The 24,484-nt window shown below is 42.0% G+C and overlaps 1 protein-coding gene across 1 annotated transcript in view; it reads left to right on the plus strand.

The window, feature by feature from the left end:
• The window catches only part of cerk (ceramide kinase), a 31,494-nt gene extending 8,654 nt beyond the window's left edge, over positions 1–22,840 (plus strand). The window contains exons 2-13 of the mRNA XM_084038726.1: positions 1,680–1,805; positions 3,478–3,600; positions 5,895–6,020; positions 6,642–6,708; positions 7,876–8,021; positions 11,431–11,505; positions 11,597–11,749; positions 12,422–12,527; positions 13,072–13,145; positions 14,965–15,170; positions 18,604–18,818; positions 21,034–22,840. Of these exons, the coding sequence (XP_083894852.1) occupies positions 1,680–1,805; positions 3,478–3,600; positions 5,895–6,020; positions 6,642–6,708; positions 7,876–8,021; positions 11,431–11,505; positions 11,597–11,749; positions 12,422–12,527; positions 13,072–13,145; positions 14,965–15,170; positions 18,604–18,818; positions 21,034–21,142 (1,526 nt within the window). The 3' untranslated portion in view covers positions 21,143–22,840. The remainder of the gene's footprint in view (positions 1–1,679; positions 1,806–3,477; positions 3,601–5,894; positions 6,021–6,641; positions 6,709–7,875; positions 8,022–11,430; positions 11,506–11,596; positions 11,750–12,421; positions 12,528–13,071; positions 13,146–14,964; positions 15,171–18,603; positions 18,819–21,033) is intronic.
• The last annotated feature ends 1,644 nt before the right edge of the window (positions 22,841–24,484 follow it).

Consider the following 24,484-nt stretch of genomic DNA (forward strand, 5'->3'; position numbering starts at 1 on the left):
TATATATCTACATTCTGATACACGAGGGACCCAGCCAGTGATGGGGGTCGAGTCGGGCCCTTGTGACCCTAAGTTGAAGTCGGTAGCATTCAGGAATCCATTATATTGTTAATTCAACACCTTGACAATCACTTTTGCCAGAGCACTATTGATAAGATTTCGCAAGTAGCTGGAATAAAACTCCTCATTCTTACTCCCACATGGCCATAAGTCTTCCTATTTGTCAAAAGTGTGAATATCGACAGCCATAAAGTTATTCATGCCTGCATGGTGCATCATCTTTATTTGAGAAAGAAATGAAATCCTTTTCCCTCAGACTCCCGGGAGAGAAATAATATGTTGTGCACCCCCCCTCCATCCATTTCACCCTATCAGCTGAATAAATTTGTAGGAGCGGCTGGAATGCCTGTATGCGTGATGCGGCTGAAGAGGTCAGTTAAACCCATTCCAGTAATATCGGCCCTTTCCCAGTATGAGGGAGGGTGCACTTTTGAATTTGTTCCGTTAGCAGCGCAGCCATCCGTTGTGCTCGAGCGCTCGCGATTTCTGGATTTGAATATTGAAACGGTCCACGAGGGAACGCCATATTGTGAGATGTGATGTAATATATGTGGGGATCACCTTTTCTAGCGTTGAGTTGCACCAGCGTGGGCGTTTAAGACACTTTTTAATGATTTCATTGGCGTGTATTTCCTAAAAAAGAAAAGAAACCATTACCCAACAGTTCTCTGTATTTTCCTTAATATCTCTGCACATCAAACACAGTAAGTAAACACCTATTAAATCCTTTGATGCCACTTCGATGCTCTCTAAGGCGACTGACCCTCCCCGTCTCCCCACTGCCAGGAGGTACCAGATCACAACATACTTTCACATACAAAATACTGTTAATGAACAAACCATTCAAACGCTGCCAGTCTTTCATCCCAAAGTCGAGAAGTTGCCATTCCTTCCCAAACACCCACCAGCTGTCCTTTTCATTTGGCTGTTATTCCTCCCATTAATTTGACTGTTTTTGAAATCAATGCTGCTTTTCTAAGGCCATCTTAACACAAAATATGAAGCTTGGAATTTAACCTACATTGATTTAACCCCTCACTTCCTTAATTGTTTGCGAACAGTTTCCACATCCAGCATGTTTACAGAGTCTACTTTTAGCTCCGCTTTTGGTCTCCACCACCTCCTGAGGGAAATGTCTGGCTTTTTTAGCTGCTAAGTGTTCAACGTTATCAGCTGGTTGCTAACGTTGTGTGTGCGCCAGGAAGTGAACACTGGTTTTATCAGGCTCTATCCCACTGAAACAGCTGCCCGCCACATCTGGAAATGAGACTAATGTGTTCGGCGAGACTGAACCAAAACAAATAAAACAATAAAAATAAAGTGAATGTTGTGGTCCGTAAAACCAAAACAACAATCTGAGGCAAGCTCTGTAGAGCTGCGGGGAACTGCAAAGTTGGGTGATAGAGTTTTTGTGAGTTTGTCTGTATGCCTTTCACATTACACATGGCCATATGATCCACTGTTAATATAAACATGTGGATTATTGCAGCTTTTAACGATCTAACTAATAGGCGTTTCCAGGATTTATTTTGTCTGTCAATATGTGTTTGTTCGAGGATGTATAGCCTCATGCATCGGTTATTGTGTATCAAATTTAAATGTATGTATTTCTCTCCAAGCCCACAGCAATGCCGTTCAGGTGTGTGAAATAGTGGCTGTCACCAAAGATGATGAAGACAACTCGGGGAGGAGTGGTCGCAAAAAAGCAAAGAAGCACATCCAGCTGTATCCGCATGCATTCACAGGTAGAAAACCTACACACATCGCCTCCCATCCAAGAGGCTTCTTAAGAACTGAAGAGGCCTCTTCAAAAACCTAAAAAAGTCCAGTTGTCTATGATAAAGCTCCCTTAAAAAGGGACATTACACTGATTATATTCGTCAAAGTAAATTACTACTCAGCCTCTGAAAACAGTCAAGAGTCTGAGAAAATGACAGGATGCATTATGGGATGTTTAGGATCCAGTGTTTTTTTGATATTCCTACAAATTTTAAAATGGGTCCATAAGTCTTCCATCTTCATGGCTTTAAGAAACAGATCCAGCTTCTTTTTGTTCTTCCAAAGTTGCCCTGAAGGCAGTTTTGATCCCCGTCACTTTCACGGTTCATAGTCATAGCGGTCACATTTTGAGTAAGTGTGCCAAAAAGCCAGCGTTCAGCTCCACTAATCACGAGCGATCTGACACAGGAAGTAAGCCCGGAGACAGCTCCGCAGTCCGAAAGCAATGCATTAACAAGAGAGTCCCGCAAAGCTTCGCCGACCGGGTCTGAGATCGCAGGCAGCATGCTACTGATTTATGGGCAATGCTTTAGATTATATCCAAACAAGATCGGATTTGCATTATTTATCGGAGCCAAATGTTAAAGAATTATCTCACTAATGTGGCCTTTAGAGTGTGTCAGCGGTCGGTGCAAACTCGGCTTCAAAGTCCGTCGTTTTCCATCCTGATTATGTATTAAAGGATGGAACGCCGACTGCATGGAAGCGATTTGGACCGAAGAAACTTGCCTTAATAGTAAACTTCCCCATCCGATTGGAAATTATGCTTAGTGTGATCAGTGTTGCCAGGTATACGATAATTATCGTATTTGTACGATAATTTTGCCCTCTGTACGATGTACGATCAATAATCCCAAAAAAGACCAGAAATACGATAATTTCACCATTCCGTGAATGTGTGGTTGTAATCAGCCTGTCGCAACTGTCTGTCAGAGTTTTTTTGTGAATCTGAAGGCATCTGTTTCACGATTGGCTGGAATTTCCAGCCAATCGTGCTTTTCTAAATGTGAGCTACGAGTGACGTGTATGCGTTTGCTTTAGAACAACGGCCATGATTGGCTGAATAGTCCGCTGCGCCCGCCCCATGAGTGAGGAAATAAATAAATAAATAAAAAATTAAGAAGAAGCAGAGCCAGTCTGGAAGAAGAAGCACTGAAAATGAGTGAACATGTTAGACGCTATTCAACACTAGAGTGACTACAGCGCATCAATAGACTTGTTATTTTAGTTATGACGGGTGTACGATAATTTCCCTCAAAATACGATAATTTTATGTCTCTGGTACGATAATCCTACATTTCTCACCTGGCAACACTGAGTGTGATTATTTGATGTCGAGGTGCTTCGTAAATCTGAGCAAGCTGAGCAAGGGAAGGTAAATACTGTATTTCATTAATGTTCCTAGTAAGATATTATGACTCTGCTTTTTGTCCGACTACCAACAGAACTGTTTGATTTGGTGATACCATCTTTCTTCTGTGTTGGTTGATCGGCGGTTAGCATAAAAGGTCCTGCAACAGACAGTCTAGACCTAAAATGTTAGCCGTTGCCACTGAGAACACCTATATATGACGTATACAATATAAACAATATATAACATGAATGTCTGTTCCTTCCTTCTCTTTTGTTCCGCCACAGTTTCCTACGTTGGAAGAACGAGGCAGCACCGGTGGCGTTGCCGTGATGTCACGTTCCACTCGGCCAATGAGGGACTCTGCGAGCAGTGGATCCGAGTTATCAATGAGCAACTGTCTCTACTCAGTATGTGCCGTTTAATGATGTCCTCTAATAGATTCGGAGGTGATGTATTCTGAACTGTATCGGAGGTTCTTAAGTGAATTCAGAGTCCGTTTATTAGGAGTCGCGTCATTAAGCTGCACTACACAGAGCCGAAGGGCAAATGTACCCGCAGAAAAAGCCTATCTAGTAGCTCATTGGTGGATGTGTAAGTAGCAGGTTTGTGGTCGATGATAAAAACAACTTCATGGGTTTAAAGGAACAGTGTTTAGGAACGGACAAACCAAGCACATTTTTACGTAACCTGAAGAAGGCGACCGTAATTCTAATAATTATTAATTATAATTAGTAATACTACACACTAATCCTTTAATGGGTTCTTTAGAAAATCAATACTTGGAAGTTTTTCAGGCTAAAAGTCGTTTCTCAACAGTACGATGTAAAAAAAATAGATGCGGGAAAATTTGCGTGCGACTTTTCGGCAATCCGGTGCACATTTTTCGTGTGTTCCATTTTCATTGCAAAATGAATTAAGTCATTATTTTTATATCGTGCTTGTTTCTACTCCACATAATTAACTATCGCGACAGAAAATTACTAATGGAATAACTACACATTACGTAAACTAATTGGATCCCAAATTTGATGCTAATGCTAGCTGCTGTGGACCAGCCCCATTCCTCAACCAACATATAAAGCGAGCAGGTTTAGTGCATATCAGCTACGCTGCCCTGCAGTATATTCTGCGTTGACAGGCGTGAGGATCCGATTTTTTTTATTTTATTTTTTTTATCCCTCACGCAATTTCAAGAGCTGTCAGCAACGTGCACAAGGGATCTGCAATGCAATCTTCTCTCCGAGTGGTTTATGAACTGGTTCGCTCGTACACCTCCGTACAGTACGTAACATAAGTTGGTATAGTGCCCAAGGCAAACCGTGAGACATGTCTAAGGATGTTTTTATTGTGAGCTATCAAACGTGTTTTGACGCCAACATGAGGGAAATTATAGCAATCAGTTTATTAATATCAGACCAAGAAGGTGTAATAACAAAACAGATCAGGTAAATGTCCCACAGTGCATATTCAGTTTGTATTCCAAACAATAGATCATTAAAGCATTCAAGGCGAGACTACTCCTCAACCAGACTGTAAATAAAGTGAACATTATTGTCCATAAAACAACCAAACATTTCATTCTTTTCAGGAGGAGCAAAGCCCTCGGGCGCTCCTGCATTTCTCTTCTAGACAGAACCTCACACCGGTGTAAAGCATGGAGCCAACAGTAGCCAAAAGTCTGATAAAAGATATAAATGTGATTTTACAGACATTAAAAGAGCGTAGTAAAAATGTCTTGTGGCTTGGACAGGAAGATCGGAGAGGATGCCTGTATTATTGTTCGCCTAGAGCTTACTGTCCAGATGTGCTCCAAGGAAAATACATATGTACAATATAAACAAGAAAAAAAAGTAGTAAACTCTAGACTGAAAATGCACATAACAGCACAGCATTCATCAAAATCCTGAAGCTGTAAGGAACTTAATACGTTTTCCAATGATAAATGACATATCACATGACCAGCTATCACTATCAATCACTGCACATTACATGTTTGACCTACTTCAGTGCTTTACATTGATTGCAAAGTGATTACACGACTGAGTTCTTCAGGCTAGCATGCGGCTAGCATGTGGAAATGAGAGCGTAAGACGTTTGACGCCCATTTGAGACGGTCTACTTGGCCCCACTTTGCCTGGCAGCATGAATCAATTCAAGAAAATTAACTGTGTTCATTGTGGAGGACGAAGCCTGGGTGCGTTCAGCAGCCTCCGCCTACACCTTTACATCAAGCGCTGACAATCCATTTATGCTATCTAATGGAACCTTTTGTCTTATTGCCCAAACAATATTGCGCCCCGTATTTCTTTGTGCTTCCTTTTAACTCTCAATCCCTAATTTTTTTTTTTACCCCAAATCGCAGCAGCCGCTGTATCTCAGGTTTGTTGTCCTAAACGCAGACAGCCATAAACAAGGCATTTAATATATTCTGCATTGCAGCAGCTCGGTAGGTTTATCACCGAATGATGCAGCGCCTCTGAATTGCCTCACACACTCCTCCCATAGTCGCTAGACAGACCATTTATTTCTTGGGCGGGTGCGTTTTGGGGGCCCCAGTCAGTTTGACTGAGCATTTTGAGAAAGGTCTCTGGTTAATGAGAACTTCATCAAGCTGCTTGTCAGTTACACATTTCTAAAAAAAACAAAAAGGTAAACGCCGAGCCTGTTTTAACAACTATCTCATACTTCTTTCTCTTCGCAGCCAACCGGCCGAGGAGCCTTCTGGTGTACATCAATCCCTACGGGGGGAAGCGGCACGGGAAGCGTATTTACGAGCAGAAGGTGGCTCCGCTGTTTCGCCGCGCCCGCATCTCGGCCGACGTGATTGGTGGGTGGCATTCCCTTTGCATTTAAATAAAAAATGAGTCTAGATGGCCGCCGTATAGATCCCCACCGCCACCGTCGCCTCTCCGAGGGGGCTGGAGACACTCGCGAGGATATGATTTGGGCTTATGGCGCCATTAATCATTGCCACCGCCTTAATGGAACCTGTGATAGTTGATAAGCTCGGGTATCCAAAACACATCTATTATTCAATAAGTGTTTGCAGCGGCTACACACAGTGTGTTGGTATTGATGGTCCATCAGCGTGAATGCTATTCACTCCGGGCTTCCTACAGCTGCTGTGGATTACAGGCTTGTATGTGTGTTGATTTGAAATGTCCGGGAAAACAGATTTACTGTTAAAATATTGTTTCTGTGGACCCGGGCCTCGTTTTGCGGGGCTTATATACAAAAGCTGAATTGGGTTGTTTTTTTGTGTGCCGCTGTTCTTTTTGCTCTTTCCGAACATTTATCTGCAGGATTCAGTTAAATGTTTCCTAAAGTGCAGTTCTTCTCCTTGACTTGTATTTCAAAATTCCAGTAGCGCTAGTCAGGTACTCTTGTCAGCACATTCCTTATTAATTGAAGTTGCACTAACGCTTGCCATTCGATCTTGTGTCCATAGTTACTGAGCGAGCCAATCATGCCAGGGACCACTTGAAAACGGAGGCCAATCTCGATAAATATGACGGGTGAGTACTCGAGCCAGGTGGCTGCTGCTTTCAGGCTGACAGGAGTTGACACTCGCCTGTTGATATTGTTACGAAGCCTTTTGAGAGTCTCTCCCATGAGGTTGTGTATCAATCATCACATATTAGCAGGTTTGTTATGAGGCCCTGTTGTGCTGTAGTCTGTGTTGTGTCAGATTGTAATCGCTGAAAGCCCTGCGTGTTTCTCCTGTGTATACAAAGCTCAATATGAAAAAAGAAAATATATATATACACTATATATATATACACTTCTGTTGCCTCCTCATGCCTCTCAATATGGAGCTGGTTGAGTCTCATGGTGCTAACAGTGCAAATAACAGCAATAGCTTTTGAAATATTTGACCTAAAAGCAGCTTTTAGACAGAGCAGTACAGGGCCCAGGATAGATCCCTGTTGTACTCCATGAGCGGAATGGGTTGACAGTCCCTGTAGTGACGCAAAAGGTCCTTTCACAGAGATGGGAATAAAGTCACCCCAGGGTGATTACTCAGCGCTTTAGACATTCAATTAAAATAAAGGTGTCAACTGTAGAAACAGCAGCAGTTCCGATCTAAACGAGAACGTGTGTTAGAATATCCATATTTTTTTTGGCATGTAGCAGATTCTGTTTTCTAGAAATTGCATAAAATAACTGAATTATTAATCTAAATCTAAAAAACACTCACCTAAGTTTCATTTAAGTCAACGTTTTTGATCATTTGCGCACAATGCAGCTCATGCCTGTTGGTAAAAGGAGCATGTGAAGCTGATGGCCGAGTACAAAGGTCATCAATAACATGAAAGGTTCTTCCTGCCGAGTTCCCCGCCGTCTCCGGCTTCTCTTCATCAGATATTCAGTCCAGCAGAGCAGGGTTAGAGTCTATTATGATTTTACTCTGCAGTTTAAATAATTTATAGCTCCGTTTCTGTGAAGTTTTGATATATACTTTTAAAGGGGGAAAAAAAAGGTGTATTGCTAGGTGGCACAGTGTGATATTTTGTGAATGCTTTCACCATTACACCCGCTGCTCGCCAGTATTATCATCATGGTTTTCTCAAACGTGCATTTGAACTGCTGATGTGGCGTTCACTCAGGCTTACCTGCGTTATATGAAACCAACCTCAACAAATATATCACAGGACGGATGTCAAACTGTAACATGTGTCCAGGGTGGTGTGTGTGGGCGGAGACGGCATGTTCAGTGAGATCGTGCATGGGCTGGTCACCAGGACCCAAACGGACAACGGCGTGGACCAGAACCAACCGGACGCAGAGTTGGTGGCGTGTTCTCTGCACATAGGCATCATTCCTGCAGGTGAGCCTATGAGTATCAGTCAAACAAGATGCTTTTCTATAAACTGCACAAACATCAACTTGTGGTTCACTTCAGCTACACTACGTCTCTCACAGTTGTCAAAAGGAATTTTAGCCTGGAGTATGGCTCTGGCTATGTCCTGGAATCAGGTTTAGGGTTGGTGTGAGTGATTCATTCAGATTTTAGCAGCAGTGTCCCAGTCAGAATACATATTATGCAGCAGGATAAAGAGACATTTTCTGAATTTGTACAGTGGATAAAAGCTGGATCCCCCCCGAGAATATTTGTTTGCACTTATAACAACTTTACATAAAGCTTGCCATTATTATTACTACTAAAGATAACTCCCCAAAGGCTTAAAGATATATCTTGCTATAATTAAATCATTATGTTCTTATTTACAGCTTCCATCTGGACAAATTCTTCTGAAAATGTTGCCCTAAACATCAAAATAGCAGATCCATTTTTTTTTTTTAAATAATGTGTCAATTATTTTTGTTCACAAATAAAAGAAAAGTTATGACGAACAATTTATTACGGAGTGAAAACATTGTATCTAAAATAATCCCAGCTCCCTCATGCATCAGATGTTTTTATAGTCGTCAAGTTTTTGCTGCTTCAGATACGTCAACGTGTTTGTGTGTTTTGTCACGCTGGATCGCTGGATTTAATGTTACTTCCTAAATCGTACACAGCAGGTGCTAATTTATATTAAAAAAAGCTTTAACGGTCACTTCTGCATAAAAATCCCCACTTAACCGAACTGTTATTGATTTCAATATTGAAAAATGCAGGTTACATAAGAGAGTCTCCACCGGGGGCCTGCGGAGGGTCAATCATGCCAAGTGCCATAAATGGAAACGTGCTTTTTGGAAATCACTGTAATTTTCATGAGGGTAGGAACACGGAGCGTGGAGAGCAATGTGAGATATCCGGTGCCCAGCGTGATGCTAACAGCCGAAGGGTTTAAACGTGGTAGATTCTTTAAAGGCCAATTACAATCAGGATTTCGTTGGGTCGACTTGATTGTTTTGTCTTTTTCAAAAGTCTTTAAAAAATACTTTATAAATAGGACTTTATATTTTACTACTCAGTCACTGAAACAACAGCAGTCAGTTTAGATCTTTCTGTCCGATCTTTGTGAAGATGCAGCAGCAAAAATAACAATCCATAAATTGCAAAATATATCGATAGATAGATGTGGATGTATCTTATATATCACACCCACGAGCACACTGTTGCACAACTGCCGTGCTCCTTCATTATATTGAACATGGACAGTGTCCTGCCAACATAAAATACCAGCACACCAAATGTGTATTCATCCGCTGCTGAAAGTAGTCCCGGACAAATGTGCCATTTACTCCTATTTCAGGAACGTTTGTGAAAAAAACAAAAGTTAAACAAATTATTTATCCTTTTTGTTATCTTTTAAAGTGAAATTATGTATTTCGAACCAGTTTTTAATTGAATGGAATAGGAAAATTCATCGGTGTAAGTCCTAGCCGGGTGTCATTTCCTGTCTCTCTCTCACTCTCTTGGTAGATATGATGTTCTACACTTGGAGAGTATCTTTGCCACTACATATTATTATTATCTACATAATAAATATTGCTGACCAAGTTATGGTAATGTGTGTCAGGTATCAAAGTCCTCTATGCCAAGGTTCATAATAAGAGACGTGAACTCATGTATGGCCTCGTCACCCAGCTGTCATATCCATGTTCCTGTAATAACTCAGCCTGCCTTATCAGCTTATTTTGATTAAAATATAATATATATACTATGTTGTTCAAAGGTCCACTTGTCTGGTTCTGGTCGTTATAAGACATGTTCTATAAATACATTCATGTACCGAGGATTCAAAGTGCAAAAGAAATCTCCTTTTTTTGGGCCAGCACTAAAAAAGCATCTCGACTCCATTGTTGTCCCTGATATTAAAGAAGATTTCACTGCCAAGACGATCTGACTGGTGAGACAGTTTTTTGGGGAGAAAAAATGCAGATAAAAAAAAAAAAAAAAACTGGAGCTTCTCCGCTGAGGATATGCCTTGTGACAGTTTACGCTCTCTCTCCTCTGAATACGCCAACAGGCTACCGCGGTCGAGTAACTTAAGGGGAATAAAACATGGAACATCAGAGGGGCTGAAACATCGTGGAACATCTGTGTGCCCCACTTAAAGCCATTCAAAGTCAGCTGGCTTTAACCGGGGAGCTTTTAGAGAAGTCAAACAGCACATGTCGACATTTTTTGTCGTCGCATGCAACGCGTACGGATGTGATAACGGAGCTCGGAGGAGACGACGCATAGAGAAGTGATATTCATAGAAAGTGCAGAGAGAGAGACTCATCTGTGTGTCGGCCACTGAATGACAGACCTGATCTCCTCTGTCACGCCTCTGTGAGCCGACTCAAAACACCACGAGTTAGATTTCACACTCCCTCCCTCCCTCTCTTATCAGTGGCAGTGGGTCTATTTCACCACTCGGAGATGATCAAAGTAGGCCAGATAGGTCTGGAATTACGCCATGTGGCGCAGAAAGAGAGACGGAGCCTTATTACCTCTCAAGTTGAAAGATTTAATATCAAACTCAACATTTGTTGGCTGAGGAGAGCTGATGATAGCTCAGGGCCCGGAGCGTTCCTATTAGTTCTCTTTAGGACTGAGACGTCTCCCTGCTTCTGCCCGATAAAATCATTCCACGGGATTCTTCTCGCTGCTCGGGTTGCAGCTTTTAAAAGACGAGTAACTCCACCAAGGAAAAACATCTTTAAAGACTTTACATGTTTGCAGCTTTACCCGTCAACACGGTCTCGTAACATGCCTGTTTTTACTACTGATGATACTCTCACAAACTTTCATGAAGACGCAACATTAAATCAAGCACCTGATTCACTTCCTGTCCGCAGCAACGGAGGAAGAGACGATATTTAATAAGAAAACAGGCACGACGGTCAGAGCATCCCTTTACAACAACCAGATGTGTGAAAATAAGGAAACTCTCTTTATTAAATTGTCTTTATTTGTTCAATTCTTTGGTTTATGACCAAACTAATATTTCCATTTGGTGCTGGAATAAATACATTGTCCCCTTTCTTTATGAAAACACCTCACATGAAAAGACATAAGGTAATATGAATTGTCTGGGATTTTGGAAATAAGGTCCCTTTAGTTAAGGCATTGCTGTGGACTCCCAATATATCAGTAGATATTTACAACAACAACAACAACAAAAAACTAATCCAGGAAGTGTTAAGCTGCATGCATACCAGTTGTGTCATCTTTAAAGATTTTGTAAAACCCTGCAGGTATGTGAAGCTGAATAAATACCAAGAAATCTTGGTATTTTAAAGTGTCTATACCCGGCTAATGGCTGACCATCGACCTGTGTGTGTCTCCCGTCCAACAGGGTCCACTGATTGTATCTGCTTCGCCACAGTGGGAGCCAACGATCCCGTTACTTCTGCTTTACACATCATCGTGGGTGAGTGAGCGATTGGAAGACTCGTAGAGGACCGCATGTCAAGAGAACGCGATCAATCGTGTTTCTGAGACTCTTCCCCTCTCTTTAACAGGCGATTCCCAGCCGATGGACGTGTGCTCCGTCCACCACAGTGACGTCTTTCTGAGATACTCCGTCTCGTTGCTCGGCTACGGTTTCTATGGCGACGTACTGGCAGACAGCGAGAGGAAGAGATGGCTGGGTCCCGCCAGATACGACCTGTCAGGTACGAGGGCCGTCATTCTCTAAACTTGAGTGACTCTTCGGGCTAAGCCTACCTACGCATTTTCCTTGACCTCCCTGACCTCTGAGCTTTGCTGACCTCCCCGCCACCGCCATATTTTAATGTGAGGTAACCTGGAGTTTATCCGCGAGCTTGCTGGTCCTGCTCCGGGTCCAGACTTTGGAGGATTAAGATATAAATCTAACACACGGCCTTAAAGCTTGTGGATTCAGTGTGAGCGGTTGTGTAGCTCAGTGGTTCTATTGTTGTGTGCTTTAAACAAGGGCTTCAGCCTACGATTTGAGTTTTTTTGGCAGAGAGTTTGATTTATTAATTACTGTCGAGATGTAAAACACCAGCTGTCATTCTATTGTATGTAGAAATTAGCTTTTTTTAAATTTTTAAACCAAGCCCCCCCTGGGCGACCAATCACAACAAGGCTGATAAAGATGTGTTTACTATACCATTATCCCTAAACTTTGCTTAGCATCATTTATTTTACCCAGTTAAACCCACAGCAGCCTCGAGAGAATAGAAGAATTGGAACAAAAAGACAATGAGTTATGCACATGATTTTTTTTTTGGTGTAATTACAGTTAAATTAAACACAACAAACAAAACCTTTTGACACGTAGTCTGCATGCTCACGCTGATTTTGTTTCGTTTTTGTTCCAGGGGTAAAAACCTTTCTGAGCCACAGCTACTACGAAGGCACGGTCTCGTTCCTCCCAGCTGAGAACCACATGGGGGACCCCCGGGACCAGCTGCAGTGTCGATCCGGGTAAATAAACCATCAGAGGTATCCATTTCTGCAGCTTTTCACAATGCGCCCGACTTATCTGATGCACTTCAATAGCAGCCGTGCACCTGCCAGAGCTCAAACGGGGCTAGTTTACGTTGTCAGGGAGCCCATCTGATTTATTATGGACTGAAAGCCCATTCAGTCTTTTCAAAAAACAACAAAAAAAAGCACCTGACTAAGTGCTTTGGTTTTTTGAGATGCGGGCCGCATCCCATTGTTTGCGTTTGTTATGGGGAATGAAAGGAGCGGAAGCCCATTAATATGTAAAATGCCGTGTTTCCTGACAGCTTATTTTTCCATAAAAGAGAAATGGCTCCCGTTTCATGAGGCTTCTCTGTCTGAGGCCTTATTTGGGCATTTCTAACAAAAAAAAACACAAAAAAAGCTAAACAAGTCATTCTAAAAAGGTAGCTTGTGTGTACTCCCCTCTCTAATGAAATTGTCTAAGCTCGTTAAAACCTCGGTTGTCACGGTGACGCGGATGGTTTGAGGCTCGTGAAACAAGGTTACGCTGATGTTTCAGGTGCGGCGTCTGTCAGTGGAAGACCTCATCAAGAGACGTGCGGTGGGAGACGACGGCGGAGGAGTCGGATGAAGGTACAAGTACTCGAAAATATGTCAATTAGTTCTTCTAAAGGGCGACAAAAAAAAACAACACAAATCATCTATTTACATTCTGCAGCACCTGAGGTGGACTTCTAAAAATAACATAATAAATCTAAATCATCGTCTCCTTTTCAAGTATCTCCATTTTCTGTTGTTGGGGTTGTTGTTTTTTTTACTATTTATAGAGTTATTGATGAGAAAATATTAACAGATTTTTTTTTACTGTTGCCGTTTTGTGTTTGTTTTTAGTTTTTTTTCCTATCCTGGCGACGGGAAATCTCAAGACAACCGCTAAATCAACGAGGCACGACACTCTTCAATAAGCAAACACTGGTTTGGAAACATCCTTCTAATGCAGAGCTACAGTCCACCGTTTTATTCAGCTTTAATCACTGCTTCCCAATTAGAATATTGTCGTTTTGTGTAGCCTCGGCGGGCTTGTTATCATCGGTTCGCCTTATCACCTCTGTAAGTTTGTTTTGCGAAATGAGCGGGAAAGGTAATGAATCGTTTTGCTTTCCTAGATCACATCATTTCCCCCCCGAGGGTCCGGGAGGGGGGGCGTCTGTGATCACTCTTTTCCGCAGCTCACTCCAACGACTATCACCCTGGCGACAAGCACCGGCAGGCCCCCGTGGGTGATGCTGTGTAGTTTGTTTTTATTCCAGATGCGCCGTCATTGCAAAAACAGTCGCTAATCTCAGAGGAGCAGCGGTGATTCCTGAAGTGCATCCGCCGCGTCTGGCGTTCCAGGCTCGGAGGCCACGCGGCGTTTAATCATAACGAGCAAAACCATGGAGTTAATCCAATCGCTCTTCTATCCGTACGACTCCCTCTTAAGATATCGTGAACACTATTTGTGTGATGATATGCATTTCAAAACACGCAATGTTCAGTAACACACACACACACACACACACACACACACACACACACACACACACACACACACACACACACACACACAGTTAAGCATCAGATCTTTCCATCTTGGCTCCGTCATTAGGACGAAGCTGCACTGAGAATTCCTGCCAAGACATCTGGATCCTAATGGACCCTCATCAGCATCGCCGCTGATGTGTAACAAGCTGGGAACTTACACTTAAGGACTCATAAACCACTTACAAAGTACACAGTATCATTTAAAAAAAAAGCAAATACACACAGATTATTTGTTTCGTTTGAACGTCAGCACTTCTGGGAACCCAACCGCCGTCTGAAAGAATTGCTTTGTACGTATCAAACTTGTGCAAACGAGCACAATCTTACTCAATCTAAATGCTGCGAAGCTGCTTAGCATTGTAAGCTCAGGGTTTGTTATTGTAAGATAGATGGAGGGGGACTTAACTGTGAAGTAAAAAGAAAATATAGTTAAGTAAACCATAAACAGTACAAAAGGTGCTTTTGGACGATTGTAAGTCATGGTGTGCTGGGAGTTGTAGTTCTGCACGATAGATTTTCCCGCATTAGCGTGCCAAATTTCATTCCATCTGGAGTGTACTTGAATAAAAGTGACTTTTACTTATTTGGAGTACACTGCCACAAGTATTTAAAGTTGAGGATGATGCAATTCAAGTTTGGCAACCAAATGTGAAGGAAATGATGTCACACAAGTTTTATCTTTTAAAAGGTTTAAGGTTAGAATAAAAGCACTTTATCAATGATTGATTAAAAGCTCTGGTTACGTTTTGTTCTCAGGGATTCAAATATTCTATTTTTAAAAAGGCTCCGCCCACATATTCTTATTCGGGAGGCTTGAGGCCTTCAGGTCAGCAGAAAGGTTAACAAATAACTGCTTCGTCTGTTTCAGACGGCGGCGGCGGTTGGACTGTGATCCGTGGGAAGTTTATCGCCATTAATGCGGCCAGCATGAGCTGCGCGTGTCCCCGCAGTCCGAAAGGCCTGTCGCCCTCCGCTCACCTCGCCGACGGCACCACAGACCTCATCCTGGTCCGGAAGTGCTCCCGCCTGGACTTCCTGAAACACCTCCTCCGCCACACCAACAAAGACGACCAGGTGGGGGTGATAGGGGTGTACTAAGTGGGAATCAGGGGGAGGGGGTGTGGTTTGCGCTGGGAGAGAGAGCGGGCCCTCAACTTAATTGTTTTTTGTCGTGTTCTACCAAAATAAGATACTTATTCTACATAAAATCTGAAAACTATAAACAAATATTTTAAAAAACAGTTAAAAATACGATATTTTATCACATATAGGTATGCAATGTTGATGGTTGGGCAATATGAGTTGATATCCAATTTACTTAAAATGAGTGGCGAACAATTATGTGTTTTTGTGTTCAGAAGGAATAAGGAAAACCTATCCTTCAAAATAAAAGCAAAACTTTGAAGAAAAATGTCATCCTTCCCCCCCCAAAAGAAGAAATCAGTTTTCACCATCGGGAGTTGTAGATCTGATGCACAGGTGAATTTAGAGAGTGTGTGTGTGTTCTGTAAACGAGCGAGCAGAAGGCGGGGAGCCCATTTGCTGTGCTAGCACCTCCATTTGCTGACTCGGCTCAATTTCCCAACTACGGTTCACTTTAGTTCAAATGCCTGAGCCCTCGTGCCTTCCCACGTATCATAAATAACAGCGGCCCGCGGAGGCACCGATAACCGCTGCATCAGGGATCTGCTGTATGGGGGGGGAACGGGGCTGATACCAGACTAATGCCCTTTCAGGAGAGCCCAAGTATTGCCAGGGGAAGTCCAGTGATTAGTAATTATCACCTCAGGAAGGACCTCGGGAAGTTTATCGCGTTTAGAAGACAACTTGGAAGATATTTCACCTGCAGTATGGCCGCCTCGGTGTAAAAGTGTTCGATTTGCAAAGTTTTTTTTTTTGAGTTAACACTGACATCATGAGGCGGGTTTTTAACTCCCAGGGTTTGGATTGCAAGGAGAGACATCGGTAAGGAATGAGTGCATTGAGATCATATGTTTACGCAGCTGTATAATTATATAAGAGGAGATTCAGCAGCAGTTTAACACCAAGAAAAATAGAACGTGGTATAAAAGCTGCTATCGCAATACAAATGTGCATATTGGAGAAATTGCTGTCATTATATATATAGTCAATTGCCAGTCATTAAATAAAAAAAATGTACATTTTTTCCGTTCGTTTTATATATAAATATCGGAGGAAAATCATAGTGATACAAACATCCTGTGAATCCAATGTTGGTAATGTTTGCGGATTTTTTTGATGAGATAGCACCAGCCAATAAGGGATAGGCTAAGGTTTAGGGTTAGGTTTGGGGTTAGGTTTAGGGTTAGGTTTGGGGTTATTAATTCAGGTTTTGATTTTTTTGCGTAGGCCTATTGATCTGGTGGTGGTAGGAGTGGGAAAAAAATACAATTAAAGCAGAGGTCTTCAACCTTTTCAGGTCAAGGACCCCCAAGACTTATAGTGACCCGGTGGAGGGACCACCTATTATATATCATATAAAACTGTGTTCCTTATTAAACCGGCCAATAATAATGTGCAGTGCAGCCTATAGTGCCATGTATAACAGTACTTTGTAATAATGTATGTATACAATGCATTAAAATAATTGTTGACAGTTTCATATATTTATAGAACATATTGTTATTCTATATTGGCATTTCTTCATCACAATTTCACATTAACATAACATTTATATTTGCTTATTAGGTGTTTTTTTAACATATTTTACATTTTGGAAGAAAAAAAGTTTGGCGACCCCCTAGGATCTCTGCATTAAAGTATTCACATGTCTCTAACAGAGAAAACCAAATGATATCGTTAAGCGTCTAATAAACAGAGATCACCGTGACGACAGTGTGGTATGATGTGGTGCAGCTCGAGGCCCCATCTTCGATCGCAACACCAAAAAAAAAAAAGGTAGACAAGCGGTTGTATGAGTACGGCGAGCGGGACTTTGCATCAGAGTTCACTTAATATCAGCATCAGTGTCCAGCCAAGTGGAGAGAAACAAGGAGTGAGAAGCCACTAAGCGTATTCATGGCCTTGTCAGAAAGCCTTTTAGGCAGACAGTCCGGCATGAATGCTAAGCGGCCGCAGTCATAAAGTGGGTCTGATGTGAAGTAAATGGCTGTCACTCTGCTTTTGGGATGAGAGAGGGCGAGAAGGGGAGGGGGTAAAAAAAAAAGAGGAGAAGAAAAGAGACGGGAATAGAGAGAAAGTGGCACCCCGTGAAGTAGAAGAACGTACGGCAGACAGAGCTGAACCTTCCTGCGACATTGAGTGAGATGAAAGGGGACTTTGACAAAATTATTTCTTTTCATCTCCGACTTTCTTCTTCTCTTCACTCCCGTCGTTTACATCAGGTTTTTTTTTTATGCACCTCCAGTTCATCTGACCTCCCTTCGTTTTGCATTTAATCTCCCGTTGGCCGGTTTCTTTTTATCGTAAATATGGAGGAAGAAGAAGAAACCTACATGTAGTTTCTTTACATCAGCGGGAGTATAAAGACGATGGAGACCTCCAGAAGGATTACAAGCCAAGAACTGTTTTACCGCCCGATATGATAGATACAGCTTTATTGTCATTGTTATACAACTAAAGTTTGTGAGGAGCATCTCTAGTCTACGAGGGCGTATTAGGGCCACTGTAGGAAAAAATGGAGCCGAGAGAGGGGGGCAATATTCAGAGAAAAAAAAGTGTGAAATTTGCACGTTTATAGTCATATATTTACTTTGCTAACAACCGCATTTACTCACAAATTTGCCACTTTATAAACTTGCAACACCCATTTTTTTTCCTACAGTAGCCCTAATACACCGTCGTACTAGTCTCTAGTTTTCAGCGAGAAAAAAATTAATTAATTAAAATAAATAAATATAAATATGTATAGAATATAATTATGAAAATGGAAACAGAATTGTCCGTATTGCAGTAAGTAAGTAAGTCTGTTATTGCACTTGAGTCCAGATCATATTTCAGATATAGCACTGAAAATGAAAGTATATTTTGTGTTTAAATGTCCCAAAAATCCATTAATTCAGTCACTCAAAGCAGATTCACGTTTGAGTTCGACCTTTATCCATCAAATTGCCCCAGCACTAAAATAATCCACTTCCATCTTGTGCGTTTGCCTTTATCAGTCGTATTTAAAAGAGTTCTGCATGTTTGTTAATTTCTCGTGACCCTCTGATTGAAGCACCCTTGTGGGAAACACGGACAATATGGTAATCACAGAAATATCCTTGAGAAAAATACTCGAAAAAGAGCCTTTCCTTCAAAAAACAATTTTACACATAATTGTATCTGATGAAGCTCAAAACAAAAAAAAAGGTGGACCCTTGGGTTCCCTCTCAGCCTGCTGCCTATTTGAAATGAAACTATTGAAGTGCTTCTGAAGAGTGGCGGTTCTTAACCTATACGCCATCTGTGGGCACATCTGCTCCTTCATCCGTCCATCCGTTCATCTCTCCTCCTCCTCCTCCTCCTCCTCCCCTTTCATCTACAGTTTGACCACTCGTTTGTGGAGGTCCACCGGGTGAGGAAGTTTCGTTTCCAGCCGCGGCACCATGAGCCGGTTTCCCTCGAGGACCTCACTGGGAGTCCAAAGAAGACGGGCTTCGGCCCCATATGCTCCGCCCAAACGACCTGCAGCTACAGCACCTGCCACAGCAGCTGGAACTGTGACGGCGAGATCCTGCCTCACGCCGCCATCCAAGTCGGGTAACTACAATCACTTTTCCACGTCAGGAATAAAAGACGTTCAATTCAAAACTAATGAAAGTCAAACTTCAAACCATCATTTTTGCCTCCACACCGGCAAGAACAATCAAATAAATTGTCATTTAGCAGTGATGATGAACGTATGGCTTTTAAATGCTGCAAATGGTGGAACGATCATTGCGACTGCCGGAGACGGGCATGGTTCAATCACTTCTCCACCGCGCCGCCTTATTGTGTGTTTTTATGAAGCCTGTGACGAAGAAATTAACTTTTGGAGGCGAAGACGGGCGGGATCACGCTCCGCAGAGATGAGGACGGCAAAATGGCTTTGAATCGGTGCACAGACTGTAATATTGTAGAAGAGGTTTAATGGAAAAGGCAGTGAAATACTTGAAGGCTTGTGTATTGGATCGCCGTGGCCCTGATATTCACGACTAACACCGTTTTTTTCTGGGTATTACAGATATAATCTCCTCTTTAAATGTCTCTAAAATGGCCCTGAGGATCATGACTTAAAGCTTAGAGTCTTTTCACAGAAAACTACATTTTTAGCCATCGTGGCTACATGGAGGGCAATGTTTGGTTGGCAATGAGATGTATTCAGTGTATAGTGCTAATTAGGAAATGTTAGCATGCTAACACACTAAGGGAATGCGATAACAATATGTTAAACAGCACATATGTAGCATTTTCATTGTCAATATATTAGCGTGCTAATGTTAGCATTTAGCACAGTACAGTTTCAGAGAGCTGCTGATCTCCTATTCATGTTGTATCGGTACGAAACTATTTGGAAACAGGCAAAAGGGCAATACAGAATTTTAAAGAAGAACAAAGTTTAGGATGTAGACAATTTGTGTCTGGAGCTGCTAGTTAGCGTACAGACTGAAATGAAAACTAGCTAAAAATAACTCCATGAAGATACTTTCCAGCCAAGACTTTTTTGGGTTTACATTTCTTTAGTTGTTGTTATACAGATTAAACAAGCAAGATGTTAGTTAGCTTTTGATTTACAGCAAGTGGATTTTGTTCCCTTTGGACCGAGCCAGGCTAGCCGCGTCCCGATTTCTAGTATTTATGCTAAGCTTAGCTTGAGAGTCATATAACTCTTGGCTATAAAGTAAATAAGTCTATTCCCCCAAATATCGACCTATTCCTTTTGACAAGTGTGGACCAGCATGGTATCATGTGTAACAACATCCAACCGTATAATATCAAGGAAAAGTGAGTCCCCTCGAAGGTTAGCAGTAGCGTTAGCCGCCTTTGAAGAAGTTCTGCTACTTGGCCAGACAGCAATGAGAGCAGCAGTGCCATTAGCGCCGTTAGTGTCCAACGATCTGTGGTCGGGAGACTCTTTCACCGTTCCCTGCTGGACCATTTTGGCAACTCGGCGGAATTAGCCCCCCCTCATTATTCTGGCCCTGTCCGCACTTCAGCTTCCCCCGCCATCAGATCTCCGTACAGCCGTCGCGGCACCGCTGGGCGCATCATTTATTTCACGCTCCGTTGTACTTTGCCAGTGATGCATGGCGCCGTAATGTTGCTAATTTATCGGCCCTCCCCATGTTAAAAGGCTACTCCCCTTTAATTAAAGCAGAAGTCCGTCCTTTTATTGCCTCTTCCTCGCTCGCTAATCGTTCTTGGAGTGAGCGAGCCAGAGAGCTGCTCGGATAATTAATGGCAATAGCCTCGGCGAAAAAGGGAAAGTGGAAGAGTGAAGCTTCGGATGTGAGGAACACACATTTGGAAAAATAAACTTTGCTACAATAATCGAGACCAAACAAAATAGGGTCCTTTCATGTAACGATTACAAGCCCAACATTAGTGCCTCCTTGATTTTTACGGTAATATAAAGAGAACTTTTAGTTACTTTGATTTTACATGTGAATTGCACATTATCATTTTCAACCCTTCATTGGGTCCCGTGCCGTTCCACCATGTTGAGTATCGGTGAAGCAAGCAAGTAAAAATACATTTGTAATCGATGTTATACTGTTACTTAGTGTAGTCTGCATCCTAACATCTCTTATAGGTTTTATACTAACAGATTGTCTCACTTCCAAGTCCACATGCAGGAGTGCCGTTCCATTGCTTTTACATCTGCCACATAGACAGTAAAGTCCCATGGAGATGAGCACAGTCGTTAAGTTGATGGTTTGTTATTCGGGCTAAATGATGCGTTGTGTGCTTTCTTTGTGTCTCTTCCCCTCTGCAGCGTCCAGTGCCAGTTGATCAGGCTGTTTGCCCGCGGTATCGAGGACCAGCAGCAGCGTGTGCTGGAGGATCCTTGTTCATTGCGGGCCCTGGAGCCAAGCGCACACTAGGACTGAAAGCTGGACGGGGACGTTTAGCTGCTGGAAAACAAACAAACCAAAAAAAAAAAAACGGGTTTCACTTGGCAAGATTTTCCTAGAAAAATACATCACATCAGTGGAAATCCAAAAATCGCTGGCATCCCGTCCCTCCTTTGTGTATTTGCATGAATGAAACTTGCAGGAAGTCCACAAGAACATTAAACAGCTGAAAGGGTTTTTTTTGTTACTGAAGAGATCCGGTTATCTCCTCGCTGCCATTTGGGATCGTTATGTGCAAAATTGCCTCGTGCAGCTTTAACTACGCTGAAATATGATATGATGCACTGCTAGTGCGAGCACTGCCATATTCAAACATCAGTTACAGGTTGTTGTTTTTTTTTGTTTTTTTGAAAAGTGGAAGATTTTGAAGCTCAGATGATCTCAAGCCACCAGATGAAATGCTGAGCCGGACTCAGCCACGACAATCGGCAGGAGGGTTTAAACTGCCATGAAGGGGGAACACAAACAGGATCTCTCCCTGAGAGAGACAGCTAAGGAGATACTGCTCTGTGAGCGGGATGGAGAAGGAAAAGGCCTCTGAAGGACACCGAAAAACTGAAAAGACATGAAATGCACAAAAAAACAATCTGATCTTCGCCTTTTTTTTTGGAGGGGGAGCAAAAAGCCATTAGATCTGTGACCCAGGTGGAAGCAGATATGAGTCAGGGCCACTAATGAAAAGAGCTGAATACCCTGCTAATACACTAACAGGGCCCCGGTGGATTCTGGGTAATAAGGCAAAGTGGTAGCTAAGTGATTTGGTGGGTCTCAGCACTGCCGTGGTGCACCTGTGGCTCTGAGCTCTGCTCCTCCCTCCCCCCCCCAAAAAAAAACTACCAACAGTTGAGTCATCACCCGGGATTAGCCAGAATTACACATTGTTAACTTTATTAAAGATAATCTACTGTGCAGCTCCCAAATTAGCCTCATTAGCTCCTTTTTTTATGAAGCCAGGCCCATCGGAGAAGAACTACTCCTGCATCCATAAAACCGTATTAAACCACATACGTGTGTGTAGGATTAAGTGTGTTTTCGACAATCCCTGCAGGAGGATTGAGTGTGTGTGTGTGTGTGTGTGTGTGTGTGTGTGTGTGTGTGTGTGTGTGTGTGTGTGTGTGTGTGTGTGTGTGTGTGTGTGTGTGTGTGTGTGTGTGTGTGTGTGTGTGTGTGTGTGTGTGTGTGTGTGTGTGTGTGTGTGTGTGTGTGTGTATGCATTTGTGGAGGTGCCAATGTGATGAGTTGGCTCTATCGCAATTAGCCTCATGACTGCCATTTTGCAGATGCTCCCTCACTGCAGCCAACACACTGTTAACACAAGCACCTATAGATGAGCACACACACACACACACCACCATAAAAGCCTGTTCTTCAATCCTCTTCAACGCTGTGAATATTTGAAGAAGCTAAAGAATTTAGCCATTTATTTTCATTTAAAAGTGTATTCACGTTTGTGTAAGAAAAACTAACGACATTGCCGCTATTGGAAGCCAGCTAGCGGGCTAGGAGAACTAGTTCCCGCCGTTTTACTGAAGTCACAGCAAAACATTTTAACTCAAGTTGGAGGTTTTTATGCAGTCTGACTGCTCTCCGTGTTCTCGTAAACACATAAATAAGCTGTGATGGGAGTCCATGCGTGATTCATTTTATGAAAATGCTCAATAAAGTGCTTTTGAAATGCGTTTCCTTTCATGTCCTTTGCTTGATCTTCATGGTCGTCGACGCCAGCGTTGTTTCGTTCCCTCCTCTCTCTCTCTTTTCTTCTTTTTCCACACACACTCCCACACTAAAGGTCAGCGCTGCCTTGCTCCAGCTTTCTCAATCTTCCTCCCTTTCACCCTTTCTTAGTCTCCCCTGTATGAGTGGAATTTAATAGGGTGCTCTGATGTGAGCGAGATGTTTAATTACAGAACATCAGACATCAAAAGGCTCAGCTGGGATGGAGTGGTGTTTCACGCTGGGCTTATTCTGCACACACTGTGGCTCTTCATTCTTGTTTTGGGGAAAGGGCAGAAGGGTAATCTGAATTTGGCGACTGGAATCACGTAGTCTCACCTGAAAATAATCCAACAAATCTTCACGTTGCAGACGATGGTTGAAATGTCCCGTCTTATCGCAAGCAAAATTTCCAAAATATGTTGTGTGAGAACTGTGTGGAGAGAAAACTATCACGTTGAAACTTACATTAGGGCAATTCTTTTTTGAATTATAGGTTTTCTGATAAATGTATGTTTAAATATGCAAATGCCTTTTTTCAGTTTGTTGATGCAATAGAGTCAAAGGTTTTTACAGAGGGAATTTCGAATATATATTTTTCTTGCTCCATATATCACAAAATACTGGCAACAACCATAAAAAAATGCATTTTTATACTAATAAAAAATGTATAAATCAGGGTATGAATGTAAAAGAAAAAAAAACCTTGAGAATATAGAAACTAGAAAGGTTGGTTAATGATTTTTTATTTCTGGCTCAGAAAAAAACTAATTTTGGAAAGAAAATGAATTGTAAAATTCCCTATTTCACATACAGACAGGTGAATAAAAAAACAAAAAATAAAAATTCACCACGAAACAGATTACTTACATTAAGATTTTTTTTATTATGACTCATTTTACAAAATGTGTTTGGTAACTTTTGTTGAATTCAGAGGAATCTACAGATGCAAACAGACACAGTAGTAAAATAAACTAATGTTTCTTTTTCTCTCTTCCGAGTGAAGGAATCGTGTTACGGAAGAAGAGACAAATATTGCCCACATTATCTCACCTTAAAGACAATATATCTAAATCTATCCCCTAAACCCAGACACACTTATGTATCCACATCTCCTCCACAAACGAAATTATGGTCCACATTTCAGTGTTTGTTAATGAAATGATTATATGGAAAATATAACGGGCTAGTATCCTACTTCAATAAAGTTAGGACCCATTATGTGTTTATTAATCATCAAATTTGATGGAGCAGGAGGCTGATCATGCTGCTTTTTAGTTGTCAGTATGTCGGTATAATTTTAAAGCACCTAGATCCTACACTTCCCATAATTCAAGCTGTTATTATGCCTCCAGAGTATAATGCAACGGTCGCCATGTCTGTTAGTGCTGCTTTTTTTCCTCAAACGTATCTGAAAAGAAGGGCTAAAGTTTCTTTGTGCTACTTTATGTCCTGTAATTTACAGCAAACTTCTCCACTGGTCGGTAGTCAGAGCAACGCTTAAACCCGGAAGAGCTATCGCGTAGTCCCATAAACTTTTGAAGAGTGTAGTCGTTAAATTTTGGAGTGCGTGTCGTAGATCCGAAGGAGAAAAGAATT

The sequence above is a fragment of the Eutrigla gurnardus genome (assembly GCF_963514095.1).
Source record: "Eutrigla gurnardus genome assembly, chromosome: 21".
NCBI classification, from domain to species: Eukaryota; Metazoa; Chordata; class Actinopteri; order Perciformes; family Triglidae; genus Eutrigla; species Eutrigla gurnardus.